This window comes from Rhinolophus sinicus, chromosome 3 (genome assembly GCF_057876585.1).
Source record: "Rhinolophus sinicus isolate RSI-liver-muscle chromosome 3, RSI-T2T, whole genome shotgun sequence".
Lineage (NCBI taxonomy): Eukaryota > Metazoa > Chordata > Mammalia > Chiroptera > Rhinolophidae > Rhinolophus > Rhinolophus sinicus.
Window position 1 is genome coordinate 158,915,506 of NC_142503.1, and position 20,880 is coordinate 158,936,385.

Sequence of the window (20,880 nt, forward strand, 5' to 3'; positions counted from 1 at the left end):
GGACAGTGCTTAAGACTTATTCTTGAGGAACTATAACTTTACTGCTGGGTAGAAGAGAACAGGCCTGCAGAGGACATGGGAAATAATGCCAGAGAGGTAGGGCAGCATGGAGGGTGAGTATGAGAAGCCAAGGGAAGAGTTTCCAAAAGGAAGGAAATGATAAGTAATAGTGAACAGATGTTGAGAATTCAAGTATGTTGAAGTCTAAAAAATCCCCTTTGGATTAGGAACACGAAGGTGACTTTAGCATGAACTGTTTTGGTGGATGGTGGGAGGAGAAGCCAGGGGGTGACCAGGTGGAGGTGAGGCAGCAGAGATAGTGAGTTAGAGGAGTGTGGCTTTGGAAAGAGGTTGGGTGAGCTGGAGGGAAGTGTGCGAGTTATTTGTTTCTTTTAATGGGAGAGTCTTTAATATGTGTTAAAGATGGTGGCAGGTTTCTTCTTCAGAAGAAGAGGTTAAGTATACAAGAGAAAGAAAGGCTAAACAATAGTGAACTGCATATAACGCGGGATAGCTGGGAGGGACAACTTCTTTATTTAATGGAAGAATAAAAGGACTGGATAAGTGTATATGTTTGTGGAGAGATGAGTAAGTTCTGATCTGATGACTTATCTGTGAGATGGAAAGTGAGGTAAGTCTGCTGAGAGTGAGGGGATAAATAGGAGCTACGAGGAGAATGGACACGTTGGAAAAATAATTACAGAGAGTGAGACGTGTTCCCCTGCATAACTCCCCCAAATCTTTCTGGGAATTTGAATGAGATTACTTTAAATTTGTATATTAATGAGAATTAATTTACAATATTTAATGTCCCGTTTTCAGGAACTATGTATTTCTCCACTTATTCAAATTCTGTTACGTTCCTTAGTAACTTAATAGGTTTCTTCTTATAAATCTATGATTTTTATTTCCTATGTTGTTTATTATTACTGTTATTATAGATAGATCTTTTTTCTATTATATTTTCTAAAGAACTTATTTCTTGTTGATTTATTTAAAAGCCAGTTATTATTGAGTATTTTACTTAATACCTAAATTCATGTGTTGGTTCCAACAGCTCTTTAGTTGGTTTCTTTCTTGGTATTTCCAGATAGGCAGTTTAGAGTTTGACATGTATCATTATACAAGTAATGATAATCCTAATACTTACGCCATAATTTCTTACTCGTCTTCTGTTGTGCTGGCTAGAACCTTTAAAACAATGTGCTAGTGGACATACTTGACTTGCTCGTTGTGTTCATGAGAATACTACTGGTGTTACCACATTAAGTATTGTCATGACTGTTAATTTTTGATAAAACTCAATTATATCAATGATGAATTCCTGTATTCCTCTTTTACTGGGTATCTTTGTGAGAAATGGATTGAATGTTATCAAAATCCTTTTTGACATCTATCAAGGTTATATTTGTTTCCTTTGCCTAATTAACGTCATCGTTAGGTTTTCTGAATCCTTTTTATTAATGTTTCACTTCTAGTGTACGTTGGGGTTCCCGTTTTTGAAGAGGGTGTTGAAAATGTTCGGTTTTTGTCTTTGAAAAGTATAGCCTATCAGGGAAGTGTGATTAAACACCAGGCTGTTTACAATGAACTATGAACAAATCTGAAACTGTGGGGAGGGAGGGAAATGTGGTTCCTGATACATAGCTCTAGAGGAGGGGGAGATACTCTTCCCAGGGGAAGTTTTCCATACCTCAGAAAAAAGACAGTATCTTCAGTGATTTGAAGGTCTACCAGGTAAGGTCAGATCTTTGCGTAGACCCTTATCTATAAGTTGGAAACCTTTTTGAAGTGGAACATTGAAAGAAAATTATTCTCTTTCAAAACCCAAAAGATGATTTATTAGGTTGTTTTTCAATCATTAGTTTTAATTCAACTTGTGAAGATACTCTGAATAATTCGTGTAGGATCTCTTATTGTTTGGGGGATTAATTTGTATTGTTAGTTGCCACTGAGAATTGTTAGAAATATGTCTTCAAAGGAAGTAAATGGAAGAACTAGTATTAACTAAAGCTATTATGGTAATCATATTGCAATATACAAATGTATAAAATCAACACATTGTATATCTTAAACTTAATGTTATATGTCAATTATATCTCAATTAAAAAAAGAAAAAATAATGTGAAAGAGAAGAACCAGTACAGTGCTTGAAGGAAATAGGTGAGGTGAACGATGTTGTAACTTCTTATCCTACCTCAGGTAGTCAACTGCATTCAGATTTATTAAACACTCATTGTAGAGAAGTTAGTTAGATACTGTTGTGTAGGGCACTTAACAAGTAGATTGTATCTTAATCATGGAGAAAATGTCCTATGAACTTAGTTTTGAAGACATTCAAAGAAGCATTTGACAAAAGCATCAGTGTAATGCAATATCAATTGTTGGAGTTAGGTAGTATTTTGAAGGGCTAGTGGGAACAATATAATATCATCTACCTAAAAGAGATACAATACAATACTTCTGTTAAGTTTTGGAGTTTCTTGCTACTGCTTCTCTTTCATGTGATGTAAGATTTAATTTCGTATTATCAGTACAAATGGCATTTGTTAATACTTGACGTTCTTTTTGCTGCTGTTTTTTTTTGGGGGGGGAGTTACATGTTTCAACTGGAGTGAACATACCTTTTCACTGAACTTGGAGTTGTGGTTTCTACTTGATCTGTCTTTAAAATTATATAAAAGCTTTAGGGTAATTCCTAGTTCTGAACATTCAAGCTGTTAGTATATAATTTCACCGTGTTAATTAGCATTTCTCTAGTTTCTATCACACTTGAAACATGAATCAAATAAATAATAAAGGTGAATAAGGTGTTTTTTTCCCCCGAAAAGAAGGTTTTTAGCTTTATACTAGATTTGTATGCTGTATGCTCTAAAATGTAGGCAAGTTTTAAGGTTACTTGTTCTTCATGAATAAATTGTTAAATTTATTAATGAAAGTAAATTAGCTTTGACACTTCATTTTTTCCCCTCAGAAAATGTGTACCATGCGAACACAGATCTGTTTCTGAACTCTAAATGAAAAAATTGACCTTTCAGAGGTTATTGTAGGGTATTCTGTTGCCAAAAGAAGGGGATGCATTTTTAAAACAGAAAGTAACAAAATTGAAATGTAAGTTGAACTAGGGTAGGAGGGTCAAAGCAAACCGTGTGTGAAAGCAAGAACTGTGAAGAACTACACTGGCTTTGGCCATTAAGTCATTGTCCTGACATCCCTGTTTCCTCTTGGTTTCTAGTGCCAGCTCTGTTACCACGCCGACTCGTGATCATGAGCAGATTACATACGTATCATTTTGTGCCTCCGTTTCATCAACCTTTCACTTAGAAAAATACATATTTTACCTATCTTATAGGCCTTCTGGGGATTAAATGAAGTAGATAGTATATGTTGAGTGTTTTCAAAACTGTGTCACAGTAAGATAGAAGATGGCAGTACTTATTTTTCCTTTTGCTTCTTTCCAAACCTCTTGATCTTCCTCTTGATCCCCACACCAAATGGACAGTGGGCCTTCTCGTTTAGGCCTCTCTGACCCGTCATAACCCTCAGCTCTCATTTCTTCTTCTTACCAAATCACGTTCCCTTCACTCTGGCTTGGCTTGTTTATTTTCTTTGTCTCCCTTTCCTTCTACTGTCTCTGGGTAGTCCCTCTGCTGGTCATGGATATTCATCTATTCATTTGCCAAACTAGCAGCTTCTCTTTGAAAATCTTTAATATTTCCTTTCCTTGTTGTGATAATGGCCCAAGTAGGGTCTTTTCAAGAACTGATTAAAGGCATAGAGAGAGATTAAATAGTGTAGGTTAGGAAGCCAATCTAATTTATAATTTTTTAATAGCTACTATTTTACATATATCTATTACCTACTAAATATGGTTTATGGTGACTGTGACATCTTATTGGCCTTGGTTTATATTTAGTTGTAAGAGTATGCTTTTCTATGAGTGCTTTAAATTGATTAGCTTCTAGCATAGGTAGTCAGGTAATACAGAAGCATGGCAGACCGGGCTTTATTGCTTGAAAGTTGGAAAATTAGGACAAGTTCTTTTACTTCTCTACACTTCACTTTCCTCATCCATAAAAGTAGGTTTATGACTCCCTCAACAGCTTTTTGGTTAGGAGTAAATAAATCTATTCATGAAAACACCTAAGATAGTGCTTGGCACGCAGTAGGTGTTTTAACAAGTGTTAGTTTTCTTTCCCTATTGCTATGGGATTAAAATAGATGTACTATTTACTTACATATGTTGTTTGTTTTCTACATCTTTTTTTTTTCCAGAACTATTCCATGGCAGTATATCTTGTAAAACAGTTGTCCTCAACAGTTCTTCTTCAGAGGTTACGAGCAAAGGGAATAAGGAATCCGGATCATTCTAGAGCTTTAAGTACGTATGACAAACTTATTTCATTTGTGCAGCTGAACTACTTTGGTAAAAGGTTAGAGTAGTATTTTCTCAAGAATTTTTAGGGTTTTTTCACTAGAGCTTGTCATAGAGGATTTAAAAACACTGAAAACCTTGTTTTGTGAGCTAGAGTAAATCAAGACTTGCGTAATTTAATCTTTTTCATGACCTATGTTTTATACTCTGTATTTTAACTGATCTTAAAATTAACTTTGTAAAGTGAATATATGAACATGGAAGAATATTTTATTAAAATTTCATAAGATAAATAAGTGTTCAAGGAAGCCTAGGTGATAGGAAGGAAATCTTTGTATATATTTCACAAGAATTATTTTACACTTAAGGTTTATCTAGGAAAAATGTACATAGATATGTGGTGACTACATCCCTGCATTAACAAAGTAAAAAAAGAGTCAGTGGCGTGGTAGAAATAGTAATGAAATAGGTTCTGCTGTTAATTATGTGGCCTTGGACAAGTCACTCTATTCCTTTGAGTCTTACATTCCTTTTCTGGAACAAGAGGTTTGTACCACATGATTTCTGAAACCTTCTGAAGTCTGGGTTCATAGGTATAAATAACTAGATGGTTCATTTTGTCACGTTGAATTTGAGATGTAGTAAGGTCTGCAAATTGACTTCTCTGGCCTCAGTTTTTGGGGTTAAGATCAGCGTTTGGCTGCCTTTCCAAAGAGGTGAACTAAGGTTGTCCTTTATTCTCTTCTTTGTGAAAGATAGATTTTTTCATGGATGGATTTGGGAATAGGATTGGGTGCTTTTGAAACAAAACTTGTGCAGACAGGAGTTGGATAGCTACCCTTTAAGGATTCTTAATGTGATTTGATTAATGAAGTCCACTATCACATTTTAGTCAGGAATACTGGTGGGAAGAACTAAAGTCGTAAGGCCAGCTTTCCTCTCATTTCTCTTTGTGGCATAGCTTTTATCTCTTTTTTTAACCCGTTTCTATGCCGGAGTAAAAGATCCCACTACCTCTGAATATCAGTATATCCTCAATACTTCATTGAAGGATTTTTCTGTATTAAAAGGACTCTTTCTTTAAAAAGGCAAATATTTCCCATACTGTGGGAATATAGTCAATAATATGGTAATAACTATGTACAGTGTCAGTTGGGTAATAGACTTATTGGGGTTATCACTTTGTGAGATATATAAATGTCTAATCCCTATGTTGTTTTGTACACCTGAAACTAATAAAATATTGTGTCAACAGTAATTTAAAAATAAATTACTTAAAATGTTTTAAAAAGGCAAATAATCCTGAATCAAGAGGAGCACATTTTTGTCTAATGCCTTGACAGAGAGTGGAGAGCTAGATTGACAGCTCTGGCTTGGGGTCTAGGGGAGTGGAAGCACCATTTGTCAGGGACAAGGAGATAGTGGGGAATCCTGAAAGAAGAGAAGGAACAGACATCTATTTTGAAGGAGCGTGTAAGAGATTAACTTTTTGCATACGCTTGCTGAAGTCTATTCCTGATCATGCTACTGAAAATCTGTATTTGCCACGTAGTGCCAGAATGTCATCTAGTCACAAAGCATTAAGAATAACATGAGCCTGTGTGGAAAAGGTAATATCAGGAAATAAGACAGATGAAGCTATTATAAATAGTAATAATAATAATAATAATAATAATAAGGCAAGCTGTCTGCTCAAGTTGTTGACTCTTCACTTGTAGCTGTAGCACCATCTGGAGGGAGAGTGGAAGGTGAGCCTAGAATGACTGTATTTTCTGGAAGTAACCACTGTTAGCCACTATTAAGCAACAAAAACTTAATTCAAAAGCTGTTTATTTCATCTCTGATGCAATGCTGGAGGTGAAGAGTACTTGTAGATTGGGTAGGATTTTTGAGGCAGTTTATATCTTATTTATTGGCTTGGGGAATCAACAAAACATTAATTTGGATCCTACCGATAAGACATTTCGTTGTAATTGACTAAAGAACAAACAGATTGTTTCCCATGATGCTATCTGTAAAGAAATAACTTTCCTAACAAATTAATTGTGTAATTAAAAGGTAATTAAAAGATTATGTAAAACAACTTGACAGAAGAAAATGTTGGCCAGTTTCTCAGGTATTTCTGAAGAATCAAGTTGCTTATAAATGAGTCACTCTTAATCTTATCAATAAATACTACTGACAAAGTTTTAGTAGTCAAATCAGGTAGTATTATGTTCTTGAAAGAAAGAATAAAGTCAGTAGTATTTAGACTTTTCACAGAGAAATCCATCCTCTGATTCATTTGATTTAGTAGGTTTTTGTATTGTGGTTTTCACCTTTGTTTGGAGTTGTCCCCTCACAACTATCATAGAAACAGTCTTACTAATTCTTGGTCAAGTTCTTGTTTTTTCTCTCTTCCTTTCATCATTCGCTTTAAAACTTGGCCATACTTTAACACTATTCCTCCTCTCTCATCACATTGCCAATGCAAGAAAATTGGAGCTATAAGATGTGAATTCTCTAAACTGCCCATTTCTTCCTTAATTTATCTGCACCTATACCCATCCTTTATTCTCTTCAGTCTCAGGAGGAAATGTCCCTTTTCCTGCTCAAAGTTAACCTCCTATTCATTTATTTTTCTCATTCAAGAAATTATATTAAGAGTCTGTTGTGTTCCAGACACAGGAGAATATAGCATTAAACAAGACACACATGGTCTCTGTATCCCCCAGAAGTTTGCAGTCTGGTGGGAAAGACAAACAATTATACAAGTCATTAATGAGTTACAGTTGGGATATGTGCCTTAAAGAAGAAAGCGAACTGTGGAGGTAACAATAGGAGAATATAGTCCTCTCTGGTGCTGTGGTATTTAGGACAAGATTATAAGGAAGAGGAGGAGTCAAGCCCCAAGATGGGAGAGGGATGTGCCAAGAGACAGGGCCAGTGGAGCTGGAGTGGAAAGAACAAAGGAGAAGTGACCAGAGAGATGGCCATGGCGTGAGTTCATATAGGTGATTGAAAGATAGATGATAGAAAACCCTAAAAGGATTTTGAAGCAAAGTAACATGATCAGATTTGGGAATAAAAAGATCTCTTTGATGACTAAATTGAAGGGGGCTGAGGCTGATGCAGTGAGGCCAGTTAGGAACCTATCGTACAGATGAGAGATGATGTTATCTTGAACTAAGGTAACGATGATGGGAAAAGAAGTTGACAAGTTGAGAAATGTTGAAGGGTAGAAATGGTGATGGATTATATGTGGGGAGTAAAGAAAAAGGAGAGATCAAGGAGGAGTCCCAGGATTCATAGGCACCAGGTTACATGGTAGTGCCATTTACTGAAATGGAAAACAGTCTTGAGATGGTCAAGTTTCAGGGGAAAGATCAGAGACCATTCTTAGACTTGGGGTATTGGAGTGTCCATGAGACATCCAGGAGCAGATGCTCAGAAACAGAATTGTGGTTCCGTCATTTATCTCTGTCCTGTATTTTCACTTCCTCTACAGGCTCCTGTCCTTTTCATCCTTTCAAAAATATTAATATAAAAACAAGTTACTCTCTAGATAGAGCTCTATGTTCCTCCTATTGTTCTCATCCTCGTTTCTTGAAACAGTAGTCTACACTTGCTCTTTCTACTCACTGCAACCAACTGTGATATTTCAACTTCCATTGTTCCACTGAAAGTGTTTTCACAGGTGTTACAAAGCAACAATCTGATTGCCAAATTTAAAGTTTATCTTTTCAGTTTTCATCTTGAATATTTTTGCTGTGTTTCATACTAACCACGTTCTCTTTGAAATTCTCTTCTTGGACTACTACATCTCAATCACTTGCCTTTATTGGGGTCTGTTAAGGGAAGCATCCTAAATGTTTGTTTTCCCTGTGGTCTCATCCTTGGTCCACTTTTGTGCGTACTTTCCATAGAGATAGTCACATCCACTCTTGTGGTTTAAACTAGCACTAACTCCCAAATACATATCTTCACCACAGACCTTCCCCTGAATTTGAAATAATGATATGTATAATTACAACTGCCGCCACCAAAACATTCTACTAGTTCCTCAAATTCAAGTATTTAACACTGAACTCACCACATACTAGCAAACTTACACCTTAAAATATTTCTCAATTTGTCTTTTCTGTCTCTCTACCATCACTGTCGTTGGTTAAGCTCTCATATCCTGCCTTTATTTTATAAAACTTTATTGGTCCCCGTTCATCTCTCTTTTGGAGTAACCTAAGTGATCAGTACAGATCCAATTTATTATTCATTTGCAATTCATGTCTTCTCAACACCAGTGGAATAAAAACTCCAACTTCGTTAAGCATGACATGTGCAGCTTTCCATGATGTGGCACCTGCTTATTACTTTCCAGTGTAATCTTCTTCTCATAGTTTATATTCCAAAAATACTGAATTCTTTTCTTTTCATCAGTGTTTGCCAGTACTGTTTTCTGTGCCTCAACTTCCATGGTGCTTCCTTTGCCTCACTCCAGTTATCCTTCAAGGTTCACGTTTTCTACAAGGCGTCGTGGAGCCCCCAGAATACGTGATTTGACTTTCAGCTGGCTTCCTGAGCATACCTCCACCACTAGTGTCTTTACTCCCTGCTGGACTATGAGTTCCTTTGGGCAGAAATTGAATCACATTTTTCTTGGAATTCCTAGTGGCTTAGCACAATGTCTGGCACATAGTAGAACCTCAGGTTTTTGTTGAAGTTAACTATGAAAAGAGATCCGAAGCGAAAATCAGGTCTCTGTTCCTCACTTTCCTTGCCTTTAAAATGGAAGTATTGGACTAAATATGTTCAATTGTTTCTAACCTTAAAATTCTAAAAGGCTGAATGTAAAATAATCTGATACTAAGTAGGAAGGACATAAATTATTTTTAAAAACCAAACCCAGAACAGCACTGTTTAACAGAACAGTCTGTGACTCTGGAAATCTCCTACATTTGTACTGTCCCATATGGTCGCCACCAGCAACATGTGCTTATCGAGCACTTGCAAGGCGGCTAGTCCAACTGAGGAACTGAATTTTAAATTGTATTTAATTTAAATTTAAATATAGTCACATGTTAGTGGCTAGCTCTCATAGCTTGTGACAAGAATTTTTAAAAGATGAATTTTAAGTGTGGCTAGCTGTAACTTTATTATAGGTAATAAAATACTGTTACCACTGCAATTCACAATGACACAAGAAAACTTTACCTCCCAGAGACTTACCACGTTTTGGTTGATGCAGCAGGATGAATATTATATCTTGTTTTTATTTGTTTTGCTCCCTTGTCCACAAAGGATAAGTACTTTATTTTTCCTCCACACTTTCTTGTGATTAAATTTAACATAGTGGGTTTTTCCCCCTCTTCTGTCTTTTAGTTATATTTATTGAAGTATAGCTTACAAGTAGTAAAAAATCACCTTTTTGAAGTGTGCGGTGTGATGAATTTGACAGGTGTATGCAATCATGAACCACTGCCACAATCAAAATACAGAACATCCTTTATCCCAGAAAGTTCCCCTGTGGCCCTTAGTCCATCTCATCCCTTTACCTCCATTTCCTGTAACCATTGATGTGATTTCTGTCTGTAGTTTTTGTCTTTTCCAGAATGTCAAATATTGTACCCTTTTGTGTCTGGCTTCTTTCACTTAGTATAATACTTCTTGAGGTTCATCCATGTAGTTTGTTACACTTTATTGCCGAGTATTATTCCACTTATCTGTACAATAATCGGTACATCCATTTATCAGTTGGTGAATGTTTAGATTGTTTCCAGTTTTGCGCTGTCATAAATAAAGCTGCTAAAACATTTTGTATATGGATATCCCAGTTTTATAGACATACGTTTTCATTTCTTTTGGGTAAATATTTAGGATTGGAGTTGCTGGGTCACATAATAAGTGTATGCAAAACAGATTGGCAGTTTCTTACAAAGTGCATATACCATTTTTGCATTCCCACCAATAATACATGAGATTGTGAGTTGTCCCTCATCCTCACTAGCGCTTGGTATTATCAGACTACTTTGATTTTAGCCATTCTGGTCAGTGTGTAGTGGCATCTCATGGTTTTGATTTGCATTTTCCTAATGACTAATGATGTTAAACATATGTTCATGTGCTAATTTGCCATCCTTATAACTTCTTTGATGAAATGTCTGTTCAAACCTTTTCTCCATTTCTTTCTTTTTATAGTTTGTGCTTTTTAAGTTAATATTTTTATATGATGCATGGTAAGGTTAGAGGTTCATTTCTCTCCATATAGATACTCAATTGTTCCAACATCTGTTGAAAATAATATCTTTTCCTTCATTTAATTACCTTGGCACCTTTATCAAAAACCAGTTGACCGTACATGTATGATTCCGTTTCTGGATTGATTCTGCTATTTCCCATTGACCTGTAATGTCTGTCCTTATGCCAGTACTACAGTCCTGATTACTGTAGCTTACAGTAAGTCTTGCAATTAATCTTCCCACTTTGTTTTTCTTTTTCAGAATTGTTTTGACTAAGTCAAACAATTCTAAGTATATATAAAGGTAATACATAGTGATCAAATCGAGTTTATTCCAGGAATATAGGTTGATACAACATTCGAAAATCAATCAGTATAATTCACTTTTTCAATAAACTAAAAAAGAAAGATCATATGATCATCTCCATAGTGCAGAAAAAGCATTTGGTCAAGTTCAATATCCATTCATGGTAAAACTCTAAGCAAAATTTAAAGAGAAGGGAACTGCTTCAGTGTAATAAAGGGTATTTATAAAAAGCCTTTAGCTAATGTCATGGTTTATGGTGAAAAACTTGAATGCTTTACCTCTAAACTTGGGAACAAGGCAAGAATATCTGATCTTAATACATCTCTGTTCAGCATTGCCCTCAAGATCCTAGCCAGCACAATAAAGCAATAAGAAAGAAGCATACAGATTAGAAATGAATAAATGATTATTGTCTTTAGTTAAAGATGACCTCAGTGTCTATGTAGAAAAAATTCTTAAGCCACAAATGCTGCTAGAATTAAAGACGTGAATTTAGCAAGGTCGAATATACAAGGTAGTAGTGCACAGTTGGAAATTGGAATTCAAAAAACAAGAATTTACTGAAAAATCCAGAAATAATAAAATATTCAGGAATACATTGCACAAAATATGTGCAAGATTTGTATGCTGAAAACTATAAAACATTGCTGAAATTAAAATAAAACATGAATAATGGAGAGATACACCACGTTAATGGATCAGAACGCTCATTGTTATTGAAGAGATAATAGTCCTCTCCCAAATGATGTAATAGGTTCCATGTAATCCAATCAAGATCCTACCAATATCTTTAAAATCATCTTTACATGAAAAGATTAACTCAGATTGAGTCTATAATGGCAAAGGCAGAAGGGAAAAGCTTTTTAAAAAAATAGAAATTGAGAAGATGATTTGAAAATAATAGCAGAAAATTCTCCCACCTCTGAAAGTAAATATACAAATCACATTTTGTTTTAAGTAACAACACCTAGTTTTTATCAAGAATGACGTTAGGTTATTTAAAAGAATTTTATGTATGTTAAATCATTCAATCCATAAAACAGTGCCGTGAGGTACTATTATTATTCCCATTTACGAGATGGTGAAACTGAGGTATACAGAAGTTAAAAGACTTGACTAAGGCTGAATTCTAACCTAGACTAGCTTTAGAGCCTGTTTTCTTAACCACTACCTCAGGTTGCCTCTGCGGTTTTCAATTTCTTTTAGAAGTACTAAACACTGAACTTTGTTTTGCATAAGACTGATATTATGATCTATCGTCTTGCTTCATTAAATGGCAATTTAAATAGACAAAACCCCTAAGTCAGTTACTGTTCCTGTTGCTGTGTATATGGTGGGTGCTAGAGGGATGGTTGGTGAAGGCATTCAGAATGGTTGATAATATTAGAATTCTATTTGCACGTTTATTTTGTATGGCAATTATTTGTTACCTTTACAAAGATAATCTTTATTAAATGTATCTCTTTAAGAAAGGGTTGACTAAGATCGGGTCTATAATGGCAAAGGCATACTTTTACAATTTACATATGATACTAATTAGCCTAAGTGATGTGACAACTATGTTTCCCAAACTAAAACCCAGAGATTTTATGCCTTTTCAGGTGTGAGAGGCAGCCTATAAATTATATAGACTTTGAAAATTTGGAATTTCCAGGCCATGAAATGCCTTATTAGTCTGGCATCAGAATCACATCTGCAGCTTTTTAGAAACTACCCGTTAGTGTCTCTATTCCCCATTCTGATTCAGTGGGCAATTAAAGTTAGAAAGCTCTATGGGTCTTTCTGATGTACATCTTAATTGAGATCCACTAATTTATGGAGACAGTTGGATAGAATATTTTATGATTTGGACCATCTCAAATAATCCAGACTGTATGATGAGCATGTTTAATAAAAGCAGGATTCCTAATTCTCATAAATGGTTATCAGCACAACAGACAACTACTCTGAAATCATCTTCCTTATGTGAGTATTTTTTCCTCTCCCCATTTTCTTTATTATATGTTAACTATTTGGTCACAGTTAGTTGTGCTACAGCTCTAAAATTCTACGATTGGTTATGTATGTACACAGCCACTCCACTAGGGCCACCCCTTACACATAAAGACTTTAAAGGTATTGTGGAACAGTTCTAAAATTATTAGGCTTTTCCAGTGTCACGTCTATGTTGAAGTTCTAAGTAACAGATGCCTCAGGTTTCCAGATGAGAAGTATAAAAGTCCTTGTTACATTAGACTGATGAAGAATAACAGAATAGCCTTAAAAGAAAATTACTGGTATCTTCTCTATTAAGAACCATAAGAATTTTGAACTGAAAAGACTTAAGAGATTATCTAGTATGGGTTTTTATTTTACTAGAAATAAAATTAAGCTCAGAGAAGTACTGACCTACCTAAGGTAACAATTAGTTTATGGATAAATAAATGTACAACTCAAATAATTATGTGGTAAAAAAGCTGTTGAACTTTGTTCTTTTCGTAATTTGAAATTTAAATTACTGTGCTTTGTAATATTTTGTTATTTCTGAGCTTTGGGGAAATTTGTAAATATTAGTTTTATAGGTGGTATTTATTAATTTATTTTAAAATAATATTGTCCATAGTTTAAAAGAAAGAGCTATAAAAGAAAAAGGGTCTGCCATCAGTTGAATATGTCAACCTGCTATAGAAGTTTCCTTTATGTTACTGCAATGCAGTTTTTGCTCCATGGGTGAGAAACAGGAAACTTACAGGAAATGTAGTCAGGCTGCAGATACACAGTTGTTTTCCTTCCTTTGTATATTGTAGAAATTATAAACTATATATTGTTTTTATCTTTCCATTCAGTTGATTGGAAAATAATTGAGCAGATTATTTTTTAGTTCCTTTTTTTTTTAAGGTGTCTCATTTTAAGTTCCCTGTTCTTTTTCTTATGTTGCATTAGTGATGTATCTTTCATAAACTTGTTCTATTTGTTTGTTTGTATTCTCTTCAATGAATCAGTTAAAGAGAAATTGACTGCGGATCCAGACAGTGAGATAGCTACAACCAGCCTAAGGGTTTCTCTACTATGTCCAGTAAGTGTTAACTAATATTGCTTTCTAGAAGATTTAACATACATATTTTCTTTTTGTTAAGTATTTTTAGTATTTGAGAACTGTAGTTTACTTTTGAAATATGCCTACCTTTGTTACAGTTTATGAAACGTGGAAAGTCATTATTATTGTTTAGTCATAGGATTTGGAATCTGAACAAATTTATTAAGTCCATAAAAATTATCTACTCTTAGTAATATATATTTAAATATTGCTTGTGATTAATGACTCTCTCAGACTCAAATGTAAAATCTCCAAATAAGGAATGTTTATTTTCTCAGTGTATTTATAAAAATTTCATTTTTAAAAAATAGTATCCTTCTGAATAAAAATCTGGCCGTGATTACCCATTTAACCATTTTGCCAACAATGACTACATTATAAGACTCTACCAGTTAAAAACTATTCTATTTAGCCTGAATAATGGAATTGGTTATGCATATAAAAATAACCTAGATATGTTTCTAAACCTGAAAATGAGGTCAAAATCAATTATTTGTACAAAATAAATATAAGGCCCAAGACATGCCAAATAATTAAACTTGTGAAAAAGTTTCCCCAAAAAATGTGTTGTTAAGGTTTATTTTTTAACTAGCTTGATGCTAGGTTCACTAATGGTAGGAGTGGTAGTTGATGTGACTTTTATAGAAAAATAGGTGGAAAAGATAAATTACTTTGACATTTTGATTGTCTTTCATGTATAATTAATCAAATTAATCATACCTAAATTGGAGAGAAAGTATGAAGATTGAGAGGACGCAGCTGTTTTCTGATTTGCCTGGATTATTCAGGCAGGGCTGATATTGAAACCTTTCAATATTGAAATACTACTAATCTAAGATGAAGAAACAGAAATTAAATGTTATTTGTTCTACATCTTAGTCTTTTGTAATTTATAAAACCTCAAACACAATATGAAAAAGTCATTAGCACATGCATTTATTTATAACACTGTACTGTACATAACTCTTTAAAAAATTTTTTTTGTTTTATAATTACTATAGGAACTCCTGTTCATTATTAAACTTCTGTAAATTATAGAAGAAATACATTGAAGTTAATAAAAACCACCAAATCCTATCATTTTGTATATATCCTTCTATCTTTTTATCCCTTACTATAGGGAAAATATTCTTACTCCAGGCTTCATATTATTATTAAAAATTCTTTCCCGGAGGCCAGCCTGGTGGCTCAGGCGGTTAGAGCTCCATGCTCCTAACTCCGAAGGCTGCCGGTTCGATTCCCACATGGGCCAGTAGGCTCTCAACCACAAGGTTGCCAGTTTAATTCCTTGAGTCTCGCAATGGATGGTGGGCTGTGCCCCCTACAACTAGCAACAGCAACTGAATCTGGAGCTGAGCTACGTCCTCCACAAGTAAGACTAAAAGGACAACGACTTGGAAAAAAGTCCTGGAAGTACACACTGTTCCCCAATAAAGTCCTGTTCCCCTTCCCCAATTAAATCTTTTTTTTTTAAAAAAAAAAAATTGTTTCCCAAATATATGATAATAATCATCAACCGAACTGAAGGGAGAAATAGACAGTAACACAGCAATAGTAGAAGACTTGGACACCCTATTTAGTTATGGATATACCAACCAGACAGAAGGTCATTAAAGAAGCAGGAGACCTAAACAACACTATAGACCAATTGGACCTAACAAACTTACATAAAATATTCCACCCAGCAACAGCATATTGCACATTCTTCTCAAGTGCACTTGGAACATTACCCAAGATAAACCACACATTAGGCCACAAAACAAGTCTTAACAAATATAAGATTAAAAGCATACAAAGTATCTTCTCTGACCACAGTGGAATGAAACTAGAAATCAATAGCACAAGGAAAACAGGAAAATCCAAAATATGCGGAAATTAACACACTCTTAAACAACCAAGGGGTTAAAGAAGAAATCACAAGAGAATTTAGAAAATATCTGGAGATAAATGGAAACAAAATCCCAGTATACCAAAACTTACGGGATACAGCAAAAGCAGTAGGAAGAGAAAAGTTTGTAGTACCAAATGCTTACATTAAAAAAGAAGAAATATCTCAAATCAACTTCCTAACTTTACACCTCAAGAAACTAGGCAAAGAAAAATAAACTAAACCCAAAATCAGCAGAAGGAAGGAAATAATAGAGATTAGAGCAGAGATAAATGAAATAGGAATAGAAAAACAACAGGGAAAAAATCAATGAGACCAAGCGTTGATTTTTTTTTTTTTTTAAAGATCAACAAAATTGACAAACCCTTAACTAGACTAAGAAAAAAAGAGGGAAGACAAATTAGAAATGGAAGAGGAGACATTACAACTGACATCACAGAAATAAAAAGGATTATAAGAGACTACTATCAACAATTATATGGAATAAATGGGATAACTTAGAAGAAATGGATAAATTCCTAGACTGAATCATAAAGAAATAAGAAATCTGAGCAATCCTGTAACTAGTGAGGAGATTGAAGCATCTGTCAAAAACCTCCCAACAAAGAAAAGCCCAGCACCCCATGGCATTACTGGGGGATTATACCAAACATTTAAATTTAAAGAAGAATCAACACCAATTCTTTCCACTCTTCCAAAGAATTCAAGAGGAAGGAATATTGCCAAACTCATTCTATGAAGCCAGTATTACCCAATCCCAAAACCAAACGGAGACAATCAAGGGGGGGAAAAATGCATACCAACATCCCGATGAATATTGATGCAAAAACTCTAAACAAAATGCTAGCAAACTGAATTCACCAGCACACTAAAAGAATTATGCATCATGACCTAGAGGGATTTATAGCTGAAATGAAAAGATGGTTTAGTAAATACAAATCAATCAAAGTAATATACCACATTAACAAAATCAAGGACAAAAACCATATGATCATCTCAATTGATGTGGAAAAAGCATTTGATAAAATTCAACAACCTTTTCTGATAAAAACACTCAACAAACTAGAGTAGAAGGAAGCTTCCTCAATATAATAAAAGCCACATATGAAAAGCCCATAGCAAACATCATACTAAACATGGAAAGACTGAAAGTTCTTCCTTTAAGATTATGATTAAGGCAAGGAAACCTACTCTCACCACTACATTTCAACATAGTATTGGAAATTCTAGCCAGAACAGTTAGACCAGAAAAGAAAATACAGATTGGAAAGGAAGAAGTAAGATGATCTCTGTTCACAGATGACATGATCTTTTCATGTAGAAAGTCCTACAGAGTCCACAAAAATTGTTAGCACTAATAAACAAATTCAGCAAAGTTGCAGGATACAAATCAACAGTCAGAAATTAGTTGCATATCTATACATTAACAATGACCAATTTGAAAAAAAAATTAAGAAAATCCCATTTACTTTAGCATCAAAAAGGATAAAATATTTAGAAATAAATTTAACCAAGAAGATGAAAGACTTGTACATTGAAAACTACAAAACGTTACTAAAAAATTTTCAAAGAAAATACAAATAAATCGAAAGACATCCTGTACCCATGGACTAGAGGACTTAATATTGTTAAAATGTCCTTACTACCCAGAGTGATCTACAGATTCAGTGCAAACTTTATCAAAATCCCAATGGCATTCTTTTGCAAAAATAGGAGGGAAAAAAGTCTTAAAATGCCTATGGAATCTCAAGGGACTGCCAAATAGCCAAAACAATCTTTTAATGAGAACAAAGTTTGAGGCCTCACACTCCCTGATTTTAAAACATACTACAAAGCAACAGTAATTAAGATGTGGTACTGATGTAAAGATAGATAATATGGACCCATTAACTGAACAGAATAGAGAGCCTAGAAACAAACTCTTGTATGTATGTCCAAATGACTTTCAACAAGAGTGCCAAGACTACACAGTGGGGAAAAGACAGTCTGTTCAACAAATGGCTTGAGGAAAACTGTATGTTTATGTGCAAAATAATGAAGTTGTACCCTTATTTTACATTATATGCAAAAATTAACTCAAAATGGATTAAAGACTTACAACGTAAGACATTAAATTCCTAGAAAAAACATAGGAAAAAAGCTTCAATTGAATTTGGCAGTGATTTCTTGGCTGTGATACCAAAAGACAGGCAATAAAAGCAAAAATAAACAATGGGACTATACCAAACTTAAAATTTTTCTGTATGTCAAAGGAAATAATCAGCAGAGTGAAAAGACAACCTATGATATAGGAGAAAGTAATTGCAAATCATATCTGATAAGGGATTAATATCCAGAAGATAAAAGTAACTTCCACAGCTCAACAACAAAAACACCTCATTAAAAAATGGGCAAAGGACTTGAACAGACATTTCTCCAAAGAAGATGTACACATGGCCAACAAGCACACAAAAAGATGTTCAACATCACTAATCATTAAGGAAGTGCAAATCAAAACCACATGAGGTATCACTACACATCCCTCAGGATGGCCACTATCAAAAGAACAGAAGATAGCAAGTGTGGCAAGGAAGTGGAGACGCTGGAACCCTCATGTGTTGTTGGTGGGAAAGTAAAATGCTGCAGCCATTATGGAAAACAGTATGGTGATGTCTCAAAAAATTAAAACTAGAACTACCATATGACCTAGAAGTTCCCTCTTGTAGGTATATGTCCAACAGAATTCAAAGCAGGATCTCAAAGAGATAAGTTGCACGCCCATGTTTATCACAACATTATTCATAATAGCCAAGATGTGGAAGCAACCCAGCTGTCCATCGAGAGATGAATGGATAAAGAAAATGTGCTATATACATACAAGGGAATATCATGCAGCATTAAAAAGGAAGGAAATCTGTCATATGTTACAACATAGATGAACCTCAGGAACATTATGATAAGCAGAATAAACCAGCCACAAAAATATGACGGCTGTGATTCCATTCATAGGAAGTATCTGAAGTAGTCAAAACTCATAGAAACAGAGAGTAGAAAGGTGGTTACCAAGGACTGGGTAGCTCAGGTGCTCTCTATATTAGCAAACGTTAGTGTTTAGTGTTTAATGGTATAGAGTTTCAGTGTTGCAAGATGAAAAAGTTCTGAAGATCTTGCAAAACACTGTGAATATACTTAGCACTACTGAGCTGGACACTTAAAAATGGTTAAAGTGGTAAATTTATGTGTTTTTAACCACAATAATAAATACCAGCTGGGGGTGTGTGGGGTCAATTCCTAAGTAACCAGGTAAATGTTATAGCAGCCTATAGTGTAAAGGAATCTGGTATTTTTCAACATTTAGAAAGATGGTTCACAGACTAGGTAAATGGAGAGTGGGAAGAAAACAAAGATTTAAAGGGAAAAAAATATATATATACTTATCCTATCCTCTTTCCCCCAAATCCTGATTTATAATTCCTTGCCACCCCGTTCCATTATAAAACACCAACCAGTTCAGAGAACATGAGAAATTTAGAAAAGTGCATAAGCTTCATCTTCCATTTAAATCACTGGAAGAAGTTCTTTTTTTCTGTAATCTCATTGTAAGTGTTTATAGTTGTGCTAATATACATATGTTGTCATTTAGTATGTAGATGAAATGTTTATTCATATATTTAAGCTCTACAGTATAAATCTTGACATTTTTATTTGTAGAACTAGTTTTGAATTTTATAGTTCAGATGATCTCTATATTATTAGAAAATGTTAATCACATTTTGCTCCTTGCACCTCTTAATTTAGTGGGCCATCTTTTAATTTGCCTTTCTATATTTCCCCGTTCCTCCCTTTCTAGTTTCAACAGTTTTAGCAGTTCATTTTAAATTGACATCTGCTTTCAAAATTTAGATTATACAAAAAACTATATATAGTCCATAATTATAATGATTTTATGGATTTCTGTTTGGCTAACAGGACAATCCCTTTTACAATTATTCTGGAACAGTAAGGCAATATATTTTAGGTATGTTTTTACTCTAAAAAGTAAAACTTAGTAATGACAACTCATCTATATATCAAATTTATAGAATAATAAAAAAGATTTGTTTCCTTTGAAATATGTAAATATGATGTCTGACTGTGCATTTGAATTGCCCTTGTTTTGATATACACAGCTCAAAATTAATGAGTTTCTGTTGTTTATGTGCCATTTAGCTAAAGGCAATGAAAATAATTAAAAATGTTTTTGCTCTTTGGGAAGTTTTTAGTTCTGATTTATTAAAAATAGAGCTGGAAGAATGTGTGAGAACCTGCTTTGTGAGATACTCTTAAGACCTGTAAACTCAAATACAAATGACTTGGAGTTGATAGAAGAAAAAAAGTAAACTCCTTGGAAATTTATTTATGAAATTCTGATGACGATGATGAAGAAGAAAGAGTTGTGAAATTATTCTTAATATCACACTATTTCTTTTTACAAGGAAAATATACATATTTTATTGGCTTTTGAAGGTCCTTTTGATATAAACTGGTTTAAACTTATGTGTGGCTTGGGTAATTTGCCCAGCATCAGTTACTAATATAGCACCATTATGTTACAGTAACGTGACTGGCGTTAACAGATTCATTTGGGAGTTGTCTTCAGTGTTTGTTTGCAAATGATGCACATATACACCATATCTTATAAAAGAAAAAGGGGAATTTGTAGTTACAAGATGAAGATGTTCAGAGCTTAGCTTCTCTGCTCATACATGTTAGAGAAATCAGTGACCATTTGCAGATAAGTATTTAGAATTTAGTGATTGTTTTTAAAATTCAGGAACATGAGGAGGATTATCATATGATAATTTGTGATTCTTTGAAGCAAGGCATTTGTCCGACAACTAATAAACCATGCATTTGAAAGTGAACTTTTTCTTTCCTATACTTATTTATGAATGTCCTTCCTGGGCCCATTCATGTAGCAATGTTCCTTAAACACTGTAAGTAAACTTGTCAGTGTGGCTGCTCGTAAAGGCTTGAGAGTTGCTCTCTCATCAGAAAGATG

The 20,880-nt window shown here is 34.3% G+C and overlaps 1 protein-coding gene across 1 annotated transcript in view; it reads left to right on the top strand.

The window, feature by feature from the left end:
• PIAS1 (protein inhibitor of activated STAT 1) overlaps window positions 1-20,880 on the top strand; it is a 113,440-nt gene that overhangs the window by 76,701 nt on the left and 15,859 nt on the right. Inside the window, exons 7-8 of the mRNA XM_074327512.2 lie at window positions 4,276-4,381; window positions 13,878-13,951. Of these exons, the coding sequence (XP_074183613.1) occupies window positions 4,276-4,381; window positions 13,878-13,951 (180 nt within the window). The remainder of the gene's footprint in view (window positions 1-4,275; window positions 4,382-13,877; window positions 13,952-20,880) is intronic.